This window comes from Rhipicephalus microplus, chromosome 3 (assembly GCF_043290135.1).
Source record: "Rhipicephalus microplus isolate Deutch F79 chromosome 3, USDA_Rmic, whole genome shotgun sequence".
In the NCBI taxonomy this organism is placed as follows: domain Eukaryota; kingdom Metazoa; phylum Arthropoda; class Arachnida; order Ixodida; family Ixodidae; genus Rhipicephalus; species Rhipicephalus microplus.
The window spans coordinates 130,505,519-130,531,386 of record NC_134702.1 but is presented as its reverse complement, the minus strand read 5'-3'; the positions used below and the strand labels follow the sequence as shown (position 1 = coordinate 130,531,386).

The 25,868-nt window shown below is 45.4% G+C and overlaps 1 protein-coding gene across 1 annotated transcript; it reads left to right on the top strand.

The window, feature by feature from the left end:
- Positions 1-494: 494 nt before the first annotated feature.
- Positions 495-17,941, top strand: LOC142803356 (neprilysin-1-like). The gene is made up of 4 exons (XM_075888470.1): positions 495-684; positions 6,973-7,211; positions 16,374-16,514; positions 17,521-17,941. The coding sequence occupies exons 1-4, from the start codon at positions 552-554 to the stop codon at positions 17,857-17,859; spliced, it is 852 nt and encodes a 283-aa protein (XP_075744585.1). The 5' UTR covers positions 495-551; the 3' UTR covers positions 17,860-17,941.
- Positions 17,942-25,868: the final 7,927 nt, after the last annotated feature.

Genomic DNA, 25,868 nt, shown 5'->3' with positions numbered 1-25,868 from the left:
GACGTTCGGTTGTTGGCAAGAGCTCGCTGATGCGCGTTCACTGCTGTATACTGTCGAGTCGACCGTTACGTCGGCTCTGAATAAACCCCTGTCGTAGACGTAACAATATATAAATTTAACATACTTTCTTTCACTACCGTCCAGTTTTACTTTATTATACGCTCTTCATAAATCCGAGGCCACCAATGCCTACTACATAATTGACCAGTTGTTAGGTGGCACAGCTTGCCCCCAATTTAACACAGTTGTATACATGGCTTTTTTGAGCAGTAAAAGTTAGTTGTTTATTCCAGTCACTCTTCTTCCCTGTATAGCGTGAATTCAATCATTGTCTCATCCAAGGCTACCTTTCATAATTCATTTAGCGCAAAAGAGAAGACAATCAAAACAGACAACAATATTGTACTACGATATACTAGTGTGTCATACTGCATTCGACAATGACTTCTCTAAAACGGCTTGCTTTTATTACCTTTTCCTCAACAGAAGTTCAACCGTACCTGGTAAGGAGGGCGAGCAATATAGTGGATGAAATACGCACTGCCTACGAGATGGGTCTGCATGTGTCACCCTGGCTCAGCACCGCCTTTCGACTAGCTGCTGTGAAGAAGATTAAAGACATGCTGGCGTACGTGGGAAGCCCCGGGCAGCGCTTGGATCATGACTTCGTAGAAGCACTTTACAGTTAGTATTCACGTCCCTACTACACTACATAAAAACGCGTGTGTACACTCGTGACAGGGCCTCAAGGGGAGTAGCCGCTCCCGTTGTGCATCTAACAGGACAGCTAGTCTGTCCCGTATCTTTTCTCTGGCTTGACTTTCTCGTCTTGCTTAATGAGCACTAATTCAATCACACAAGTTTTTTCATGAATGCGGCTTCAGACTCGTATTATAGCTTTGCGAGAAATGTTCACCTGCCACCTTCAATAACTTACAACTGGGGACCAAACGCAGTTTTTATTAATTATGCATCACTTTCTTGGCGTTTATTCGCAATGGTGAATCATATCTCCTATAATAATCTGGGACAATGGTGCCTGGAGAGCTGCACACATGTTTCAGGAGCTGCTTTAAAATGTTGAATGCGATTGTCAACGTTGATTTCAATCGCTTTAAACTTCGACTACATCTATACTGTGGCAGAAAACAGTACTTGGCTTCTTACTTAACGAGAAGATTGCTTAGGTCGTACCGTTTTCACACTCTCGAGCTCAAGTGCCGAGTAACATACGGTTATGGTTAGGACTCTTGTAAAATGTCTTCTATATACCACGACTATTCATTCCCAGTTCAAGTATATTGTAACGGGGTATATTGTATCTAGCCGATCACTAAGCAAGTTGCGATGGCAAAATGTATTAATAATGTGTACAATTCTATCGATCGAATGCACTCAAACATCTCTTGGTAGCGTGATGAAGCGATTGTACGCGTAACTACACGAGGATTCATGTTTTGCAATTATCAGTTTAAACTCAGTTTATTTTACGAATGAATGCTGTTACGAGCATTAAGAATATATCGCAAGTATGGTATGGAGCACGAGTAAACCGGCTCTAAATAGAGTGGTAATGACGATATATCTTTTTGTATAAATACTAATAAGCTAAAGTGTATAAAACTGCAGGTGACATACCACGGAACAAGATCAAGTGAATGACGTTTTGCCTTTTGTAATGTTTTGGGCTTGACCAAGTTGGTGGGGGGTCATTTCATAATGCTTACAGCACATACAATAATTAGTAAAGATTCAAAAAGCGCTGTTTGCTTCTGTTCTCACGTCCTTTGGTATGAAGGCTTTGGGTGACGGGTGTTTGCGCGACTATACTGTGGTTCTCAATAACCTCTATTTTGCAGTTACAAAAACCGAAGAGAATCGTTTTCGTGGCTTGCCTATGGCAGTTGTCAATAAATCACGGAAATGCCGCGAGACATGTAGCAAGGTATCTTCAGAAACACAGATGGGTGCATGTTGGGATGATTGCACAACCAGGAGTGGAACAGCTGCTCCACTGTGCGCCAGACCCTATTGCCTGTGCCATCCTGTACCAAACCATTCATGCTGCTCCTAACTGGTTTCACAGCACCGTAATAAGCCGCAACAACCAAATTTAGGCAAAATCTGTGGCAGCCATCAGGAACCGTACAAGGGAATGTGACTTTTTTTTTCCTTTTTACAGAAACTGCTGCAGTTTCAGTTTTAATAAAACTGTGACCACTCGATCAGCTGAAGGTTTTGAGTGCGTGGTCGCAATCGCTGGGGTGCGCGCTTTTTTGACAGGCATCAGCGCGAATGACTCGTGAACTCTTCTACGTGCTGTACTCTCAGCTCGAATTAGGGGAAGCGTACGGAGAAAGCGTTTTTTGCAGGCATAGCTGTATTTTTTGTCGCCAGCATATATTAAAGCGATATTGGCTCCAAAGGATTTAGCTGGCAGCCTTAGTTGACACAACAATACAATTTGTCGCTAACACGTTAATTTCATGTCGAATGGTTGCAGCTAAATTCAAGCGTACGCACAAAGGAAAGAAACCCGTGAACAGTGATCGGGATTTTTTTCTTATCTTTGTTTAGCCTACGAGCGCACACTCATTGCGTCGTTCGTTTTACCGCTGTGCTTCACTATACAAAACTTTTCTACTCTGGTCGACGATAGTGCGCACATGTTGAAAAAAAATATGGACGGCTACTCATAGTTGTACGGCAAAGGATTGAATGCAATAGCAACAAATTGTAACGTTATTGAAACGCGGCTGTCAAGCTAAGTCTTTTGGATTCGAACTTGTTTCTTCGCGATGAGAGCGCATCAGTTGTATACGAGTCAGTGGTTCCCGCCATGCTGAGCTAGTTCACGTGCCAGCGATTGCGGCCGCGCCTTTATATGCAAAGTTCACAATGGCTGTTCAAGGGACCCCTGCTCCCCTCGCGTTCTTTTATGCTAGTTTATGATATGTGGAGTGCTTTCTCTCTGCTTCGACGGCAGTCTTTTCCCGATTGCTGAGCTGTTGTCACATGTGCCCTCCAAGCAACGGAGCTCAGCCGGTTTTCTTGGTCTCTCGTTCAGCCGCGTTTGTCGCCCCCACTCACGCCCATTTACCCTCCTATAGACCTTATACCGATCGTAAATCACAGTGACAAAGTCCCACTGTCATACCAGATAACTTTAATAATGTGGTGCTTGACACTAGGACGCTGGCGCACTGCATTATGAGACAACCGTGATCAGCTAAAACCGGGCTTTTAAATTGGTTTTGAAAATTTTGGTCGTGCCCATATCGTAATTATGACTGAAAAATGAGCACAGAGACAAAACAAACACGAAATACTATTGAAAAGGGAATGAGCGGGAGTCGAACCTACTACCTCAAGGCACTACACAACACGAATCTCTACATGTTCCCCTTTGCACCATACCTGAAAAACAAGAAAGGAGGTATTTTTTTTTCGTGTTTAAACTATTTCCGGTATCCAATATTTTCATTTTGTCACTTATAAACGCACATTTTAATCTCTTCAATTTCGGGTTAACATAATAGGTGGTTGTCAGCTCATTTGTTACCGTTTACCTTGGCTCGCAACATTATTCTGGTACGTTTTCCCGTAAAACGTATCAGTGTGACCGCAGATGTGTTACGGCAATTGCACTAACTCGCTAACCGGTTATTCATTTTTACGTAGAAAGCATCGCGCATCTGAACTACTCACTGAACACTGAAGTTTCGATCATATGTACTGAAGTATTTATTGTCCTCCTCGTTTACGTTTCGCGTACTACAACCGCAGCAGTTCCCTCTCGCCGAAATAGCCACTAGGCTCAGCGACGTCACTGTGAAGATCGCGGCTATTTATTTACAAAGAATAACCATTAAAATGTAGTTTCGGTGATAACTGACCCAAGCGAGATCATAATTTAACCTTCAAGTATACATAAATAAAAAGCTAATAACTCCGCTATTGGGTGTTGCAGCGGTTAACTGCTGCCGGGGACGTGCGGCTTTTTGCGGTACGAGCCCGAACGACTGACTGCTAGAGTAGGTTGATCTGGATTATCAGCATAATACTACTGTTACACTGTGCTGAGAATTATCAGTTCTATTGATGTGGTTTATGAAATACATTGACTACACTCAATCATATTTCAGGAAAACGCCCACGCGCTCGACATATGATTGTTAGTGTACTCACACGTGCATCACCTAACTAAAACTAAGGCCATATAGGTGTAGCACATAGACTAGGTTACACATTTGTATATGATTGGTAAATTTTCTGCGATAGACTGATATGAAGTCTTACAGAAAGTGCCCTGATCTAGCCCAGGTTTTTTCAATGTGTCGCTAATATTTCCAGTGTGCGGTGAGACACTGTGAGGGTGACCAGTGCCCCCAAACGCGCTGTAAGACACTGGACCACGCTGTACAGTGTGTCCCAGTGGCTTCCTCCAATTGTAGTGTACTGGGACACACTGTACAGCGCAGTGTTACCCACACAGTTGAATACATTGAAAACGCAGTTTTTTTTAATAGGGAGGCGTGGGTAAAGTAGCTTGAACAGTATACGTGACATAAAGTCAATGGGACAATCCGTCGAGAAGTATCCATATAATTGCTATCTCAATAATAGGAATATTGCACAATTTACCGTAGTAATTGACAACTGCAGCGTTAGACAAATGTTGCATCGCAGATGCTGTAAAACGGGGCCACGTCTGGTCTGGGCATTCTGGCTGCTCCAAACGTGCTAAAAAAGGCATTTCTAGCTGCTCCAAAAAGCCTTTCTGGATGCCCCCAAGACTGCCACAAAAGGCACTTCAGCCTGCTCACAGCGCTGCTCTAAAAGCCATGCACACTGTTCCAACTTAGTATAACCCATAAGACACCTCGGGATTACGTGTGGCATGATATCACATTAAGCTTATGACACAAAAAACATAATGCTGCATGAGTGCGCTTAGTGTGGAGTGGGGAGCTTGAGTTGGAGGCTTTCAAAAATGGTCATTTCGAAGGAATACAACAATAATGCAGCGAATTGGGCTGGTTTGAACATTCTCATGTTGACCACCACAATTAGCACTTGAAACACAAGAAACCACCTTACACAAGCGCTGTCCAACAACTGAAGGTTTAACAGAAAAACGTGGCCTAAACAAGAAGGATGGCATTATGAAACCTTATGCACACCAACCAAACATCTAACTGCGTACGCTGTACATATAAAACCTCAACATCAGTAGAGCAACACGCTTTTTTCATTGTTGGCTGACACGTGCTCTATACCGTACAAAAATGTTGCGGAACGTCTCATCTCGGATGCTTTGCTTCTAGAAAGACTGATTTTTCCGTCCCCTGCCGAAGCCCTGTCGGAACGGCGCAGGACAGCGTAGGCAAATAAGAGAGGCAGGGTGAACTCGGCCTCGCGCACCTGTATGTCGCTTTTATTAAAAGTTTCGGCAATTTCACGCGTGCTGTAGTCCTTGTGCCTCATCACTCCAGTGATTTTGTGTAGCTCAGCTGCACACCACACCGTACCAGAAATGGAGAGACTGAAGCTCGGATGATGTAGCTCCTAAAGCATTGGCGTGCTTTTTTTGACCGAAATCGACACATCGGCCCGTCTGGAACATGTGCACACCACGCAGGACAAAAGAGATGAAGTGCCCCAATCCACTGGCACAATTACGGAAACGCCTACAGTGCCTTATAGAGCACATTTCACGGGCGGTAGGTAGTGGCCCCTCTGCAACCTTTTCTGTGCTCCAGCGCACACGCTTCCCAGCTTTTTGCCAGCAGGAAAAACCACATTTACGTCCTAATGGGTGGCAGGTTTTTTTATATGGTGGGAAAGAGAACGTATATATAGGACTACGGTGAACGTTTTGGAGTGAATACTGTATACGGTCACGAGTTGTCTGCAATGACTGTACAATCAGTTACGTCGTTCTCTGCGTCGTACTCAAGCATGCGCGCCATTGGCTGCTTTGTGAGTGACGTCATCTATCCCGTCGCTGCCGCGGCACTGAGCATGAGTGTATCACTTCTACAGAGTTAACATACAGACTCTAGACAAAAAAGCTGTGCCAGAAAAGCCACACCCAAGAAAGCGCTGATATCTTGGAAAATTGTCATTTTTGGCATCACAATACATTAAGGAATCGTTATAACAATTTATAACACTATATATCTAAGAATATATATCATTACCGAGCATGTTTACTTGTTATAAACGGGTGGGAATATTATTTTGGTTTTTAATAACTATTTTGGGAAATATACATTAGCTATTTGTGTAATTTACTGCGCACGAAGAAGGGCATTTGCAATTATGTGTACTAGACGGCGCCATCATCCATGTGCCGTATCAACATTTCAACATTTCGTATCTACGCGCGTTTGGTTGCCATGAGCTAACAATGTTTTTTTCCATGAGCTAACAACTCGGCTTTATGTCACACACTCTTATAGCGAAAACAAATAGTCATGAAAGAGAAAAGAATTCACAGAATAATGACGGAGTGATTGCTGATGCGTTTGCTGATGAGATTGCTGGCCTGAGAGGCGAGCATTGAACCATTCTTATGTAAACATGACGTACTATGCACTTTCTCAAGTTCCATTCTATTGGAGACGAATGCAGGATTTCGAACTACAAGGCTTACACCATTCTTTTGCTATTAATACTAATGAAGTACTGTGTGTTGCATTTGGCATTCACAACATAGTTATTAGGCAATACATTCCAATACGAAATTGTTTTCGGTGGCGTATCAAGCACTCTGTGAGGACACTATTTCAACTTTATCTCAGAAGTAGTCACAACCTGAACAGTTCGACGAAAGTTAAATGGCTCAGGTATCACGCTATGAATGAAAGATTACAGCTACTTAAAAGCACAATACGCTGCTGACAGTTGAGGAGACCTTTGATATTTTTATTTGACATTTATCAAATATTTCTTTATTATTTGACTCAGAACCATACCCGGATGTGGAGCTGGACCGTGGGGCACTGTTCCCGGCGTGGATAAAGGCTCTGGGTCTCTCTTCTCGGTACATGTGGATGGACACAACGACGCCATTGTATGACGAAACTGGCACCAGCCCGTATTATGACTACGATGTCAACCTTATTACAGTACCGACAGGCTCCATGCTTCGTCCGTTCATGTATATGCATGGGGTCGCCGCACTGAACTACGGTGGCCTTGGAACGGTACGCACGTAGTCTTGCATTAGGCAAAACCTGTGCTTTTTCCTTCTTTGCACTCTATGATTCCTTGATTACCATTTCTGTATTTGAACACACAGACATGAATTGCTAAAATATATTCTGGAAAGCCCTCACTGGATGCTTAAGGAAAATAAACATGTGTTTATTAACACGCGAAACGAAAATAACTTATCAATCAGCGTCATGGTTTCTGCGCAGTGGCATTTGAAGTGCCTAACTTGCTGCTTTATTATGGTGCCGCCATGAAGGTACCACTCGAGGTAAATTCAGTCACGCCAAAAAGAAAAGGAGTACAGATTTGCTGCAAAGCAAGTATATCAATATACGACATCAGTTATCGCAAGGATACGCATTTCTAATGCACCTTGGAAATCAGTCGACCAAATTCTAATAGCTGGATAGTCTGCAAGTAGACAATATTTTCAATTCACTCCGTGGGGAAAATCCTTGCACATCTGGCATATTCTAAAGACATCTCTTGGCCTACAGGCAGCTTCAGTGCAATATAATAGGTGTTTGTGTTTGCCAAATCGCCAACTACTATCCTACAATGTTAAATATGAAGCTTACATGGCCAACAAAAACAGTATCTCTATCTATCTATCAATCTATCTATCTCTCTATCTATCTATCGATCGATCAATGAACCTTCTGGCGTGCGGGCTTGCCTTCGTCAGCGAGAATCTGGTTATAGGGCGGCGTTCTTTCAATTCCGTGGAGCGCACAACACTTTGATCTTCTGAAGTTGCTCAGATGCACTTGAACGAATGCGCACAAAAAATTCCAAAAGTATGTGCGTGAGCATTTCGTAACGAACCGGTAGCAGAGAGTCACGATACCATGCAGCAGCTTTTGTGGAGTAGAAGCTCAGTCGCCTTTGGTGCTAGTGCATCTGCAAAGAACACATAATCAGACGCAAGTGATGGGGGCATCACATTGCGATCATTCACAATGGTTGAAAGGTATAGCCGCTCCCAGAGGCGATGGATGATCGCCTTGACAATTAACTTCCTTTAACGGATTTCTGTTACTCTGGATACTTATTTAGAGCAATTCTGAGATGTATATATGCTGAAAATAGACACTGTTCTTGTCTTTACTGCTTGCTTAAAGTATACTTCACTAAAGTGCTTATTTGGGCCGGTTGGTACATGGTCAACGAAGTGAAAAAACAGCGCGTAACACAGGACACAGGACAGAGAAGAGACGGACGAGGCGCTGACTTACAACCAAAATTTATTTCGTACAGGGGTGTATATATAGCACACGAAACTTGAAAAAAGAGGGAGAGAAGTCGAGTGACATGAAAGAGTAATTTTTGTTATGATTGTATGCGTATAACAAATAAACTGTGATTGCATACAATCATAACAAAAATTACTCTTTCATGTCACTCGACTTCTCTCCCTCTTTTTTCAAGTTTCGTGTGCTATATATACACCCCTGTACGAAATAAATTTTGGTTGTAAGTCAGCGCCTCGTCCGTCTCTTCTCTGTCCTGTGTCCTGTGTTACGCGCTGTTTTTTCACTTCGTTGAAAGTATACTTCACAGTGTTCAAGCACGAATAATTTAGTGTGTTTCTACAACCAGATAGACAGTGCTAATGAAGGTTTATTATGGTTAATGCGGGCTTGAAGTTAAATTTTTAAAAGCATTCTATGAGTACGCTTGGACTACAGATATTGTTACAAAGTGTGTATGATGAAATTGAGGCCCTTAGGCCTGACTGGTTATTTCATCCTGAGAAGAGCCCTAATCGCCAGTATTTGGTGGAATAAAAAAAGTCAGAGCCGTCGCTGTCATAATAAAAAAAAAACGTGTCGAACGTTCTCGTTCCCTCTGTACTGCAGGCGTTCATAGAAATGCCCCATTTGGCTGTCACCATTGACAGGCGCGAAACACAACGATTTGGCAGCACTTCACATGTTCATGGTGACAAATGGGTGGCTCATGCTTGCCACTGGTCACATTTCGTTTGTGGCGGAGAGTACACAGACCAGCTGCTTGTTGTGTTTTCTTGCTACGTACATTCTTCTGGTATTGCATTATTCCCATTTTATTTCTTTAACATAAAAGAGCCAGATACTTAAGTCGATCAAGATATCAGCAAATTTTTTTGTGCACAAAATGTACATTGAAAAAATAAACGATCAGGCTGCAAGAAAAAAAAAGTTCCGTCTTTGATAGCCGTGCATATGACTTCGCGGTTCGCGAAGATTCTTGGGCACGCAATCCATGACACCATACTCAGACTGCTTGTTTTCACATCTGACACTTTCCTCTGACAATGGTCTTGGTCGTCGGAACAGGACGAAAAGTATCATGACTGTGGCCTTCGCGAATAGCTCCTGCAACCGTAGTCACGACGTGTCGTTGCGATTTGGTACATTTCCAAAAGAAGTACAATTTGATGAAACCATCAACACAGTGTGAGGTGGCGACTTTAGCCCAAGCGTCGGCCTCACTCAAAAAGTCCGTGCTTACCCAAAAATTTGCGTTTTCACTTCAAATGCAATGAAATAAAAGTTATTGTTATTGGAATGGTAAATAAAGAACTACAAGCAGCTTGTTACTTGTAGCTCATGTTCAAATAAAACGTAAAAAATGCACAACTATACACAGGACAACAATGAAGAGGACAACCGTTACAACGTTCAAGCTTCTCACACCTCCGTTCTTGAGAAACACGCGCCAAGTATCGATAATCTAAAACTAATTTTAATCATGCTTGCATAGAAAAAGTTGAAGCAATATTTATTTGAAAACAAACTCAGCACACTTTTTTTATTTTACACTTCGCATACAAACGTTGTGGATCGCAGGAAAGTTATCCGTTGGTAAGACATCTGAAGTCTATATTTCTGTATTTTCTATCATTCTCATAGCGGTGCAGATATATTAAGACTTGATCTAGAACAGCAGATCACGTGGGAGTCGACAGTGTTGTTGCCCACGGCTTTTACGTGATGTTAGCGACGAAAATTCGTTTATTCTGCAGGTATAGCACAAGAGACTAGGACGCAGTATAACGATACTTCCTATCATTAGGACGCCGCTGTTTAAATAGTTCTGCAGCAAACAGCAGCTGGAGTTGCGTGCTGGGCGCTTTAGGCTAGTCTGATGTGATCTCTTGAAGTGCCTTCGAAACAAACCGCATAGACTCTAGCGCTAAACTACTTCTAGCTCCTATAGTGGAAACTTCATGCGAGTTGAGTTCTCTGCCTGCGCTACGAAGAGAAGGGCCGCTGGTTCATATATATATTGTAGTGAAGAAGAGGGGCCTCAGCGGCATTTCTCGGCGCCTCAGGGGCATAAGCTCGTGCTTGCTGCGCTTGGCCGGACGCTGCTGACTGCTTCGCCTTCTGCGTTCTGCTCTGCAAATAAACCCCGTTACAAGTGGTGGAGTCTGCTGGTTTTCGATCACCCTGGAGCTTCGAAATTGCATTTTACCACTCAATATGCCTACCGATGCAATTGCCGCTTAAACTCCTCCACAGGCACCGCCTACTGTTCTCTGCGCCGGTTCGCTGCGTCTGCGAGATCCCCCTGTTTTCTCAGGCACAGAAGACAAGGACCTAGACGACTGGATTTCAATGTACGAGCGAGTGAGTACTCAGAACAAATGGGATGACGCCGCCAAGCTGGCGTACGTCTCCTTCTACCTGTCGGACGTGGCAAGGCTGAGGTTTATAAACCACAAAGCGGAACTCCCCACATAGTCGGTCTTCGAAACGAGCCTCACACAAGTTTTCGGTCGGTCTCCTTGTGTACGCAAACGCCGCGCCGAACAATGTTTGCATACTCGGTCCCAGCAGCTTCGTGAGAATTTAACAAGCTATATTGAGGACGTTCTGGACCTTTGCATGCGAGTGAACGAGTCGATGTCCGAAGAGCTTAAGATCAAGCACATTATGAAGGGCATTGAGGACGACGCTTTCCTAATGTTGCTTTCGATGAGTCCTCGCACTGTCCTACAACTGACTGACTTACGCCAGAGTTTTGACGAGTTGCGCAGGCAACGTCTTTCCACCCGACGTCGCTCGGTGCTCGACGACTCTTTTTCCAGCCTGTTCACCCTTGGCATAGGAGAAGACCATGCCCCTCTTCTCTCCAATATCCAAGAGTTGATCCGCGCTTAGGTCGCTCGTCAGCTCTCTTTGATGTCCTGCGTGCCCGATCCACCACGCAGATTGACGTCTACACTCCGCGACTTCATTCAAGACCCGGTCGCACAAGTTCTTGCTCCCGCCCGTGAACCGCCGCCAGTCGCCGCACCTCTCACGTACACCGAGGCCGTTGCTCAACCTCGAGAGCCTGCGTTCCAGCCAGCGCCTATGTATTCGCCGCCGCCCTTTTCGCCGCCGACCTATTGACCGCCGCATATGCCGATTCCACCTCGGCCGCAGTTTTCTGCCCCCCAGCCGCAAGTCGGAGCCTACTCCGACCAATGGCGGACCCGCGACAACCGTCCCATATGTTTAGCTTGTGGCGGTGTTGTCCACGTGGCGCGTTATTGTCATCGTCGCCAGGCTGCTCAGAACATTCGACGAATTCCCTCTTTTGACCCTCAGTTTTCTTCTACGCCTTTAAGCCCTCCTTCCCCTTCCTTTCCTTCTGATCGTCCACACGGTCCCACCCGCCGCTCCCCATCACCACGTCGACGTTCGCTTTCCCCTATGCATCGTCGTTCCGGACCCACCGACCAGGAAAACTAATGGCCACAGTTCCCGAGGCACGAACTGCGTCCTTGTCGCCATGCACAAGTCCTCGCCCCTGTCCAGCTAACGTCATTAATGTGTCAGTCGATGGTATCGTCGTCATGGCGCTTGTCGACACCGGAGCCGCTCTATCCGTCCGTTCCATCACCCTGTCCCGCAAACTCCGCAAAGTTCTAACGCCATTATCCGGCCTCTCTCTTAGAACGGCTAACGCACAAAGTGTAACACCTCTCGCAGCCTGTACCACACGAGTTGTCATCGAAGGGATTGTGTATATCGTCGAATTCGTAGTGCTGCCCTCGTGTTCCCATGACATGATACTCGGCTGGGACTTCCTTGCTAATAATAATGCCGTCATTGACTGCTGTCGCGCTGAACTTGAGCTATCTGCACTTCCTGATGTTGACGCTGTCGAAGCCTCCCTGCCGTACTATAAACTGTCTGTTTCCGACGACACCACCGTACCACTGCGCTTTTCTCTGCTGGTGACTGTGTCGTGTGACGCTATTTCCGACGGTGATGTTCTATTTACGCCCTCTGCCCTGTTCATTCAACGCAAATGTTCTCCACTGCCCGTTGCTCTCCTTACTCTCCACCATGGCGTCACGAAGACGCTCGTGTACAATACGATAGCAGGGCCTTTACCTTTATTCTATGGTGAATGTCTCGGTCACGAGCATCCGATCGACGCCCGTCACATTTTTGACGCTCCATCTAGTTTACTTTCTACGGACCTCAGCGCACTTCTACGGACCTCAGCGCACTCATTTCTGACTGTTGTTGACTAGTCACACCTTGACGCTTTCCACCGCTCCATCGATGTCGCAACGTCTTCTTAAGAACGAAGCCAGTTGGTGAACCTGCTGCAAAAGTTTCGTACTTCTTTTGACAGCGACGCTTCTGGCCTCAGTCGCACATCGATCATATCTCACAAGATTGACAGAGGAAGCCATACGCCTCTAAGGTAGCGCCCCGACCGAGTCTCAGCATCGGAACGCCGTGTTAATAACGGCCAGGTTGCTGACATGCTCCAGCGGGGTATTGTACAGCCTTCTAACAGTCCCTGGGCGTCGCCGATTGTTCTTGTTAAGACAAAGGACGGCTTCATTTGGTACTGTGTGGGCTATCGACGTTTAAACAAGATCTCCCGTAATAACTTTTACCCGTTACCGCGAATAGACGACGCCCTTTACTGTTTGTAGGGAGCAGAATACTTCTCTTCGCTGGATTTACGGTCTGGATACTGGCAAGTACCTATGGAAGCATCTGACCGACCGAAAACAGCATTTATCACACCTGATGGATTATACAAATTTGCCGTTATGCCTTTCGGCCTTTGTAACGCTCCAGCCACTTTTGAAACAATGATGGACACTACTTTACGAGGCCTCAAGTGGAACACATGTTTATGCAACCTCGATGACGTTGTTGTCTTTGCCACCAATTTCGACACACAATTAAATCGTCTCGACCTTGTCCTCACATGCCTCACCGACGCCGGCCTTCAACTCAACCTCAAGAAGTGTCGTTTTGGTGCCCGGCAGCTTACCATTCTTGGCCACGTCGTATCCCAAGACGGCATACTTCCTGACCCTGCCAAGCTTCGAGCAGTCACCGATTTTCCGAAGCCAAAGAACTTGAAGGAACTTAGACGTTTTGTCGGCATGTCGTCATACTTCCGACGCTTTATTAGAAACTTTGCTTCCGTATGTGCGCCCCTTACAGACCTTCTTGGCGGTGACAAGGACCTTTCCACCTGGTCACCAGCATGCGACGATGCGGTCACCAAATTACGCCGCTTGCTAACTTCACCACCCATGCTCCGCCACTACGATCCTGCCGCTCCCACGGAGGTTCATACTGATGCCAGCGGTGTTGGACTTGGCGCTGTGCTCGCGCAACGAAAGGCAGGGTTTGATGAATATGTCATCACCTACGCAAGCCAAACTTTGACGAAAGCTGGAGCTAATTACTCCGTGACCGAGAAAGAGTGTTTAGCTATTATTTGGGCCCTTGGAAATTTTCGCTCCTACATGTATGGTCACGCATTCGACGTCGTCACTGACCACCACGCCATTTGTTGGCTATACACACTTATAGACCCTTCAAGACGACTTGCTCGCTGGGCGCTCAAACTTCAGGAATACGACATCCGCGTTATTTACAGATCCGGTCGTAAGCACACAGACACCGACGCCCTTTCTCGCTCACCCATATCGGATGAAGGTGTTTGCCTCTCTTCCCTCGGCGTCATCTGCCTTGCGCAACATGACCATTGAACAACGAAAAGATTATTGGATCAGTGGCCTCATGAGCATTCTTTCTGATTCTCTCACTCCTTCGGCGTCTCGCGCTCTCTGCCGCCAGGCTAGCAACTTTTGTCTAAGGGATAACCTTCTTTATCGACGCAACTACCTTTCTGACGGTCCCAAGTGTCTCCTTGTGATACCCCGTCATCTTCGAGCTACTATCTGTGAAGCTTTTCACGCAGACTCGCAGTGTGCCAACGCAGGCCTCTTCAAGACATACGCTAGGCCTCGACTAAGACTTCATTGGCGTGGCATGTACAACTACGTGCGGAAATTCATTCACTCGTGTGCTCAGTGCCAACAACAAAAGTTACCTCCCGGGAAAGCCTACCCGTCACAACCTCTTCCTTGTCCTAGTCGACCTTTTGATCGCGTCGGCATTGACATTTACGGACCACTACTATCAACTCTAGCTGGTAATCGCTGGATTATTGTTGCGATAGACCACCTGACACGCTATGGCGAAACAGCCGCGCTGCTGACTGCCATGGCCCATGACGTTGGCACGTTTCTGTAGCAACGTTTCATTCTGCATCATGGTGCCCCTCGCGAGCTCTTAAGTGACAGAGGCCATGCGTTCCTTTCTGACGCCTTGAAGGCAATACTCAACAAATGCCGAATCGTGCACCGCACAAGTACAGCGTACCATCCTCAAACGAATGGCATGACGGAGCGCTTCAACTGTACTCTTGGCAATATGCTGTCGATGTACGTCGCCTCTGATCATTCAAATTGGAACCAAGTTTTCCCGTTCGTCACCTACGCGTACAATACTGCCATACAAGCTACTACTGGGTTTTCGCCATACTTTCTTCTGTACGGAAGAGAACCTTCAAATACAGTAGACACTACTCTCCCATATAAACCTTATCAGACCGAAAGTACAACTCTGCCCGAAGCTGCTCGACTTGCTGAAGAATGCAGCCAGCTTGCCCGCTCTTTTTCTACCGAGGACCAGTGGCAGCAGCAATCCCGCCTGACTGGGAACCGTTCGGCTCCAAACTTTCCACCTGGTTCATTGGTATGGCTTCGGGCACCTGCTACTGCACCTGGCCGCTCCGCAAAACTTCTTCCTAAATACATCGGGCCAGACTGCGTTGTAGAGCACACTTCACTCGTCAACTATATCGTGGAGTCCATCATCCCATCCACAGACCTACGCTACCGTGGCCGCGACACGGTCCAAGTCTCTCGCCTCAAGCCATTTTATGACCCGTTAGTCGTTTATTCTCCCTAATCCGCCAGAATGGCGCCTTTTTGTGCGGAGGGCGATTGTAGTGAAGAAGAGGGGCCTTAGCGGCATTTCTCGGCGCCTCAGGGGCATCGCCATAAGCATAAGCTCGTGCTTGCTGCACCTGGCCGGACGCTGCTGACTGCTTCGCCTTCTGCATTCTGCTCTACATATAAACCCCGTTACAATATATATATATATATATATATATATATATATATATATATATATATATATATATATATGTGTGTGTGTGTGTGTGTGTGTGTGTGTGTGTGTGTGTGTGTGTGTGTGTGTGTGTGTGTGTGTGTGTGTGTATACTAAAGAAGCGCTAATACACAGAGAGTGACCACATGAATGCTACTGCATTAAAACTGCAACGCGCGCCCGCCTCGCACGGTTATAAGACTGTGTTTTTCGTCTACAATCACCAAGAGAAAAAAAGCAGCGCAGTGTATTATATCCCACAATGCGCGTTGAATTTACCTCTAGTCCAGCCACAGTTTTCAATATCAGTTTAGCCTGCCATGAAATGGTGACCTTAGCCGAAGCTGAGTGTAATGGAAGCGTGGGCTATAGCCTACGTTTTGCGTCCAATCAGCTACGCTCTTCTGGCTCACACAACGCTTTGTGTGGCAGCGTTCCTACCATTGCCATACTCGCCACAGCTGTTTCATAATTGATCATCGGCGTCAGCCATGGCCATGCTGAACCGCCAAAAGTGAACGTGGGTACGTGCACGTTAAATTGTGCTATAGCTGTGAAACACCAATAAAAACTTTGAAGGGTTTCTTTCATGTTTCAATATGTTGAAGAGATACTTAACTTTCATGTTATACCAATTTTATTGGCGAGATATCAATCAAGATTTTTTTTTCTTTCCAGATGATTAGCCAAGCGATCATGGGTGCATTGGACCTACGAGGCATACATTCCCTTAATGGTTTTGTGCCAGATCCAAATGACGAAGTCATGAAAGAATATACAAAAAGGGCAATGTGCTTGCGCAAGTCTCACAGCTCTGTTGTGAGTTCACCAAACCTCACTTTGCCTCAATCGAGGAACACACACGCACGCACACACACACACACACAAACACACACACACACACACACACACGCAAGCACGCACGCACACACGCACGCGACACACGCACGCACGCACACACACACGCACGCATGCACGCATGCACACACGCACGCACACGCACGCATGCACGCACACACACACATATATATATATGTATATATATATATATATATGTGTGTGTGTGTGTGTGTGTGTGTGTGTGTGCAACTGTATATTTAATCACACTTGTGCCTTGTGCACGGAAAGTCAGATGACAGCAACACACACTGGCACTGATAGCGGCGAAAACATTGCGGCCATCGATCAACTGACCAGCGGCGAAATGCGTAGGCATTTACACATGTGCCGTCGAATATTCAAGCCTTACAACTGGCTTCCGCGCCACCTTCGGAATAATTTTGACCATTCGCGTCTTTCACGCGATTTCAATAGAATGCTCCAAAATATTGGCATGCCTTCTCGAGCTATGAGATGTAGTTTGCACTGAGCATTCCCGATAGGCTTTGTGGATGAAAACCGAATGAAACAAAAGTGAGTGTAACTAACGCGCAAGGCAATATGAAGGCATGTAAGCTTGCCTTATCTCCAGTGTTGTAGCCTAGGCACGTATTTTATTTTGCATGTTTTTTGTTACTGCATGCTCCTATGTAGCCAATGTAGCGGTCCTCTTACGAGTTTTGGCTGGTCCGTATCAGGGACGTCTTAACCACCAGTGTCACGGTCTATCAACGACATGTGAACAAGACTAAACATGCGTCACGTCCGTATGCACCTAAAGTGGCTGTGAACATGATGCGCGGAATATAATATCCATTGAAAACATATAATTTTACGGCCTCACTGTTTTTACACGTTTCCTAAACAAGCTAATTCAATTTTCACAAGTATGTTTAGACAACAATTTTCACACTATTAGCGTTTTAATAATAGTCCCTATTTTCAGGTCTCCTTGAGTGGCACGGAAGGAACATTGAGCGACGGGATGGACAGCGAAAACCTGGCCGACCTTGTGGGAACCAAGATGGCGTTCGACGCTTTCGAGCACTTAGTGAGTGAACAGAGGGACCAAAATCTCGCCGGGCTGAACATGTCAGTGCGGCAACTGTTTTTCATCAGCAACTGTGCGAAATGGTGTTCTGAGGACAATTCAGCAAGCCCACCACATGCATCACCACGCGCGCGTTGCATAGTGCCGCTTATGAACATGTGGCAGTTCTCCAGCGCTTTTGGATGCGCTGTCAAAACACCGATGAATCCAAGAGAGAAGTGCACCTTTTGGTAGAAAATAACGTAATGCTATGAACGCCTTTCACCAAATGTTGGCCATTTCTTTTTCATTTGTGTTTGCAAGTAGTAAAATAGGTCTCCGCCAGATCCCACGTACCGGGAGAATTAGTGTAATGTGAAGTAGCCAGGAAGGAGTGACATACGCGTGAGTAACAACGCACACGACATAAATGGCAATATTTTCGTATTACCATAAACCCTGCTCATACCTTCTACATCCATTCAAGTACCTTATTACCAAATTTGGTTTATGTGACGCAAGCCGAATGCCAGAGAGCGTGACATAAGCGTGACATGTTGTGACGTTGCTACAGGACACGCATGTCATGATTTCTATGTCAGGGTCTGTCGCCTGTGTTCACCATGAAATGATGTCACAACATACCAGTTTTCAACATGTCATGTGAACGCAACCACCGCAAGAGCAGCAAGACCATGAAATGTAAATCTTGACATTCCTGACATACATATTGTGGTTTTTATGTTATAACCAGACAATTACATTCCTCATACAGTCATGTTATATCATACCAAGTTTGGTATTGATAACATTATCCAAACGGCAAGGAGAGCTAAAAGTCGTAGGCGGCTAGATAGATAGATAGATAGATAGATAGATAGATAGATAGATAGATAGATAGATAGATAGATAGATAGATAGATAGATAGATAGATAGATAGATAGATAGATAGATGGATAGATAGACAGACAGACAGACAGACAGACAGATAGATAGATAGATAGATAGATAGATAGATAGATAGATAGATAGATAGATAGATAGATAGATAGATAGATAGATAGATAGATAGATAGATAGATAGATAGATAGATAGATAGATAGATAGATAGATAGATAGATAGATAGATAGATAGATAGATAGATAGATAGATAGATAGATAGATAGATAGATAGATAGATAGATAGATAGATAGATAGATAGATAGATAGATAGATAGATACGCTCTAATTCGCCGAAGGTCGCTAAGAAATGCTTCGCACTTAAAATCACTCCATATCTGCATGTTTTACTGCAAATGTCGTCCAAAGATGATAGTCTTGCGTCTTGGGAGAGTGAACAAAACGTTAATTTGTTGTTTTGCGCGAGAAAACCGGTGAATCGTGTCCTGATGATGCTGCGTTATTGTGCCGCGATCCGTGCAGCGGAGGCGAACAAGTGCATCGAGGCACGTGAGACACGAGCGCTATTTGGCTGTTTTCTTCCAAAACGAAGGGTGGCGTGTGCGCCCGTCTCAGAGGCGGTAATGAGTAGAGAGCACAGCTACGAGTAGGTGCCACCACCGTGTCGTCTTTAGAAAGCGTTAAAAACACTTGCATTTTTGTGCATAGCATTGCATTATCAGCGCAGCGTGATAAATGCTACGGACGTTAAAATTACTTTTGTATGCCTTCACTAGTGAAAGACACACACCACATAATATAGACGTGTTTTTATTGACCTCAGGTATGCGCAATAATTGCTTTTTAATTCACAATCGCACAAGTATGAATGCTGAAAGTTGATAAATATCGGTGGGCGCTCTGCGGATGAGGTCGATTTTAACCGTTTCGACTATCGTTTACAAGTAGACAAATGGACAGGCAGACAGATCAATACTTTATATGTGAAGCATTTTTTAGGGAACTTCGGCTACATTGAGCGTATCTATCTGTCTAGCTGCTTACGTTTGGATGCTTTCGTAGTCACCCGCTTAACTTGGCATGAACCAAAATTAGCATGGGAGGGTAAGATAGTTTGACGAATACGATGCGCTGGTAAAGACATGAGTAATGTCAAAATCCCGTTGCGTACGCCGTCAAACACTTCCCACTAGACAGTGGCACATACGCACGGGCGGGTATGTGCCATAGGTCATTGACACTTAGTATCTACTCAGGAACAACGAGAACACACACGGACAGTTTTAATGTGTGAGCTTTAGGAAATATCCGACATCAGTAGCGTCGACCTGACGAATGCAAGGAATTATTGTCAGCTTCCCAGCTGAAATCGATCCCAAGCATTCTGCGCGGCACTGAAGCATTTGACCACAGAGCTACACCAAGTCTCAGAACTGTTTTTAAAAATGACGCTAATCTCCGTGAAACGTTAATAGTGGTTGCAGTGCTGCCTACCCAATTTTGTAAACATTACATACAGACTGCCTTGATACAGCAGTCACGTCGGTGTACGTCAATTTCGGTTAGTTGCCACGTGCTGAAAATAATTTATGTATCATTGTCCAGGGCCATCATCCTCGCGAGCATCAGCGCTTCATATCAGCTTACTGTGTTGCTAATAGGCATGTTCCAGTTGGCATCATTGCGTAAGCACAAACAACAGGTTATATAAACATCTGCAACTATTCTACATATTTCTGTGCGTGCAACATTTGTACATATAATAAGTTTGATTTGAAGACGTGTCGCTCAATAAAGAAATTGAAACACGGTCATCTCGCCTCTGTATATATACGTTGATTCTCAGGCATGTAGGATCTGCCCAATTTTTTTGCGCCAAAGTACGCCAAGAAAGACTATCGTCTTTAAAACTTGGACCATTGCAATGGTCAATCTAAATAGGTCAACATCGGAACTGAAAGTGGTCTGAAACCTGTTGCGATAGACGTCAACAACACGTGATGATTGAAGCGTGACTAGGTGAGGGGGGGGGGGGGAGACGAAGAGCGAAGACAGAAAAATAATATAAATGTTTATTTTCAATAGCTTGAATTTCTTTCGTTACAAAACTTAGTAGATTATTTTTTTAAATGTTGAGCGTCATTTTTTTTTTCGTTTGGCTTCAGGAACAGCAGCCGCATGCGGGCAGTCTGGTGAAATGAGCCAACGGATTTGGGGGCGTATTTAAACAATATGCCATCAGAGCTTGTGTTTTCTTCAGCGTGTTGTTTGATTCAGCGCAAAATGAGGTCAGCGAGGCATCGCTCTCTTTTCCGTCATGGTTTCGTGCATATCTTCAGAAGTTTAATTTTATGTGCATTTTAAAGCTCAACTAGCTCACAGAATGTATATATAGCCGCTCCTCTGACTGCCGACTGCTTCCGCTGGCGCACGGCTGGCGCGCCTTCATCTTTGGTGACTGAACACGACAGGCTAAGCAACAAGACGCTGTACTCTACGGCTATCAAAGCTTCATTTTCAAAGCTGATGTGTCACTGCAGTGGTTTTCAACAATTGGGAAACGTGAGTTTTCGAACAATTATACTATTGCGCTCGTAAATAGCTGATCTTTGTTGTTTTTGCTTCTTTTCTCTGTCTCATGCAATTGACAAGGCATCATTAGGGCGCAATAAAATAGCGTAATAATAATAAATGCACGTAGCACGTCATCGATTAGGAAAAATTCGGATTTCGCTTTCTGTAGGACAATTGCGCGACATCGCAACCACTTCTGGTTGTGAAGTAATACTTTAATAATTTTTTCGCTGTTTGTTATCCCCTCCTCACGTACATGACGACAATGGAAACTAGCCGCCGACTACTGGATCTATGGCCTTCTATGAAAGTTACGCTACCAGTTTACGTATACTTTGCCACTTTTCCGAAGGCAACCCGTGTGGGATGCAAAGCCGCAGCGGTGCGCACACCTTTGACCCGGCTGAAACGGGCGTCGACTGGGGTTCTGGACCAATTGTATGAAGCGAAACTTGGTGTAGCGTTTACTCGAGTAAACGACGTCGCCATTCGCGAACGCGCTCGGCTTCGCTAACCCTCGCAGTGCTGGCTACGATTTAGTTACACGTATTCGCGTCGGTGGAAGTTTGAGTGGGCGAAGGAGCGTCATCTTTTGGCGTCCTCTTCTTCACAGATAAACGAACCGAGTGTTACAACTTGATGTGCGCTCGAGTGTTGTCATCTGTAGAGATGGTGAAGCAAGGGAGAGGTGACACGTACAGACATGCTTCAACATGTACGTTAGGTGCGTGTCAGGTTTGTACTGCCCTTGTTTGCGGGCACTACGCCCCCATGGTCCCCCCAGTAGCCACTCAACCACGCCGCCTATTTGGGGACCACCTAGTGGTTGCCGAACGGGAGTTTGACCACGTGCTTCACTCGGTAATATACGCCCATCATCAAGCGCATGGGCTTCTCCACTGCATTTGGTACCAAAGCATGACCCCGGTGACTGGCTGCTTATGGAGACCATCGACCGTTGAACTCCATGACTGTCCACGACGGCTATCTCCTACCGCACATCCATGATTTTACATCACGCCAGGAGAGCTGCACCTTTTAGGGGCGAAGCTCCTTATAGCGGTACCCGTTCGTCCCTCGTAGTCGTAGTAGTAGTGTGTAACCAGCCTTACATTTTGACCTCCAAGGTGGTGCCGGTGGGAGATTCCTTGTGTGCGTTGTTGAACAATGAAAAATTCGCAGCGTGCGCGTTAATTGAAAGCCAAATTCTCCTGTCTCTCATTACCCCTTAGCAGCCATCGGCTTGTACATTAGGCAATATCTGACAAGAAAGGGTTGCTACGTCATACTCGCTGGGCGTAACCTCCTTGATTTTAGAAAGGTTTAGCGAGCGTTGGGCCACAGTGCCATGAATACAGTGAACTAGTATATACCATGAACTCGAGGTAGTTAAAGGTGGAAAGTAGACACGAAGCGCAAGCCGTAAGAAAATGTGCGTGTGCCTCCTCTCGTTCAGTCCTTGGAATGCCCGCTGGATGGCGGTGCTTCTATATGAGGAATATATGATGAAAAGATGCGAGATGGTGGTACTTGGAGTGTTGAAAAGGTGGACGAACGGACACACAGACAGATGCATGGACGGACGCACGGATGGATGCATGAACAGATGGACGCATGGACGGACGCAGGAGCGGATGCGTGGACGTACGCAAGGATGGACGCACAGATGGACGTGTGGACGCACGAACAGACGCACGCAAGGCCGGGCGGATGGACGCACGGGCGGCCACACAGACGCACGCATGGACGGATGGATGCTTCGCCCCACTCTCCATCATTCACTCCGTGGATCTGCTGCCAATTTTTCACCAAATCGTACCTTGTGAAAGCATGCCAACAGTTTCCCGTTGAGCCCCCTGACATACCATAGACCACCATCACTGCGCATTCTGGTTTGAAGACGTGCGAATGCCGTTTGGACTGTGCAATTCAGCTCAGACCTTCCAGCAGTTCATTTCTGAGGTCACACGAGGCCTCCCTGCTGTGTTTGCGTACCTGGATGATGTTCTCATCGCCATCCGGACGCCTGAAGAACATCAGCAGCATCTCCGGGCTCTGTTCGAACGCAAACAGCAGTTGGCCTTGTTGTGAATGCCTCTTAGTGTGTTTTCAGCGCATCCGCACTCGAGTTTTTGGGCCATTCACACTGGAGTTTTGTATGAAAAGGTGTATATAACCCTTTTTAAGACCTCGGGATCATTTATTGGCTCTCTAAATGAAGACCTACTTTCTATGGAGATGATTCAATTCATTCTTCACTGTAGCTTGACATCGCGAGAGTAAATAAGTTGCGCACACAAACTAAACTATCACGGCAGAAGGAAATAAGTCGGCTTCTAATGATTTCTTTTGTCAACGACCTCTGGTAGACAGCTAGCTGTTTGTTTATTGATACATAAAGGCAATATCGGTCATGTTCCAAGTGAAAATGCATACACTCTTTTAAGCTGTGTCGGGTATAAAGTTGTAGTATCTACAAGATAATATTCAATGGGTAATTATGCACAATTGTGATTAACATAGTATGCCTCCAAAATTTAGGCGGAGCCGTGTTATAAATGCTGTTTAATGTCACGTTGCCATGGTAATCTTTAGCGTCTGCCTTACTGTCCCTACGTGTGAGACGTATGTAACACATATGAACTTGTGGAAGTAAGGTGTTTCCAACGCGTTTTTCTTGTTATTTTCGCTTTGCGTGCAATACCGATATCTTGCCTAATAAGACACGGTATTGAATATTGCAGATATTTTTGGAAAAGCTCCTTTTAGTGTAACCTTGTCACGCGTCACGCGTCGTGCGTAACTGAGATGAAAATAGACGAGAAATTAAAGAAGGCAGTATTATCTGAAGAGTAGATTAGACGGTGCAGTCTTATTTAAGTACATATGAACTACAGTTGAGTGAGGTTATTCTAGACGGCGCTTTACCGCTACTCTCTGATTGGTGGCTGTGCCAGGCACAGCTACGCGGGCTCTACGTGGGTACGCGAAAAAAATTGTACCTCTGTCAGTCTCCTGGATAGCCACCATACGTGGCGGATCGTTGGTGGGGCATGGACGAAGCCGAGCAGTGGGTGCTTTGAAGACGCTTGCTCTCGGCTTCTTTGACACGCGTACCATTCTCAAATGCGATTGCACACCTGGACGCAGGCGCGAAGGAATGGGCACATCTACGAATGGACGGACTGATGCTTCGCTCCACTCATCATCATTTACTCCGCGGATATGCCGTAAGTTTTTTTTCTTTTAATGGGTACACAATGTGCCATGCTCTTTGAAAACCGAATATTTTTAGAAACTGCTTCACCTCTATGATACTACACACTCTTGACTGAAAGAAAGAAGCTGCTTGAAGAATAGCCTGCAAAATAACGGGACACCAGAAAGATGGTAGACCGGTAGTACTAGAGCTAACATATAAAATTATTATGAAGGGCACATTCAATCTAGAAACCTCGCAACGCATGCATAGTAGATCAGTAACGTCTACTACTATCCCCAGGTGAAAGGAACAACACACCATCGTCTACCTTTCATCGTCATAAATTACTAGAATGACTGCACTCATCTTCGTCGATTTTACTGACGCCCAAAGAGTGTCGTTGCAATCGACAAGCCTGTTTTACTGAATGCGAATTGCGCAGACATGGCCGAGACAGTACGGAAACCAGTGGCACAGTAGTTTGTTGCAGCAGGCCCCCAACTTGATTGATCTGAAACTTTACGTGCTTCAGCCAATATGGTCACCAACTGGCAACACATATGAGAGACACTCGCTAATCCCAACTGAGATATACTCCTGCTAACTACAATTAAGCCCTTAATGCATACTTGTGGTAGTGGCGTCGAGTTCTCGCCCTTTCTTTTATTTGAACGCTTGTTTCTTTGCTTGCAGTACCGTTCTTGTTGTGTGGTTACATGCGTGGACCACATCGATGCAAGCCATATCATGCCAGTCAGACACTCTGTAAAAGGTGAACAAGAACCAAAAGATGAGGCTATTGGTCTCAGCAAATGAGCGAAGAATGGCAACGTCAGAATGAATGGTTGTTAGGGACGCCTCTGCCTGCCAACTAACTCTTCGATTAACGAGGAAGATTTTCGCATTATGGCCAAACCTCCCAACTGCGTGGACAAGGCCGTAGATCTCCCAAAAAACATTTCCATTACCTCGATAAGAAGATATTAAAAACACAAAACCAGGCTTTTAAAAGTTTCTGGCTTACATTTATCGTGTGCGATTCGCTTTCAAGGCCTTTTTCTCACGGTTCTGTGTTTTCGTGAAAAAAAAAAGCGTACTAAGGCTTAGAAGTGGCCACGAGCAATCGGGGATTGTAATTTATTTTGATGAGCGTGACGATTTCGGCTTGTTGGTATGGCAAAACGCTAACTATTGACGGTGCAGGCTAAGGGCAAAGAAAAAAAAAGAAACATTCGAGACAGCATAGCGCTTTTTTTGAGACAAGTAGCACTGTGACCTCTCAAATGTGCATATAACCTTTTCCTTTGCATGCGCTACAGTTTATCACCATGACATATTCTTTCAATAGTTATGAGCGCTGCATAATTACCGCGCGCGACGATGATCGTGGACGTCGGAAAACTTTATCAGTAGCCATTCAGTGCTGTTCATGACATCACTACGGCTCCGAGAACACTCAATGAAAATACGCCAGCTTTCTCCTGTCGCACCCTGATTTTCCGTGTGTCCTGGTGATTGAAATTTCCGACGATACGAATATTTAAAGTGACCCCACTCGTTTCTTAAAATACATGTGCTGACATA

Excerpts from the sequence above, each read along its gene's own strand:
- LOC142803356 (XM_075888470.1), top strand. The coding sequence starts at position 552 with ATGGGTCTGCATGTGTCACCCTGGCTCAGCACCGCCTTTCGACTAGCT. Across the intron at positions 685-6,972 it reads CTTCGTAGAAGCACTTTACA|AACCATACCCGGATGTGGAG; the intron begins GTTAGTATTCAC and ends TATTTGACTCAG. Across the intron at positions 7,212-16,373 it reads ACTACGGTGGCCTTGGAACG|ATGATTAGCCAAGCGATCAT; the intron begins GTACGCACGTAG and ends TTTTCTTTCCAG.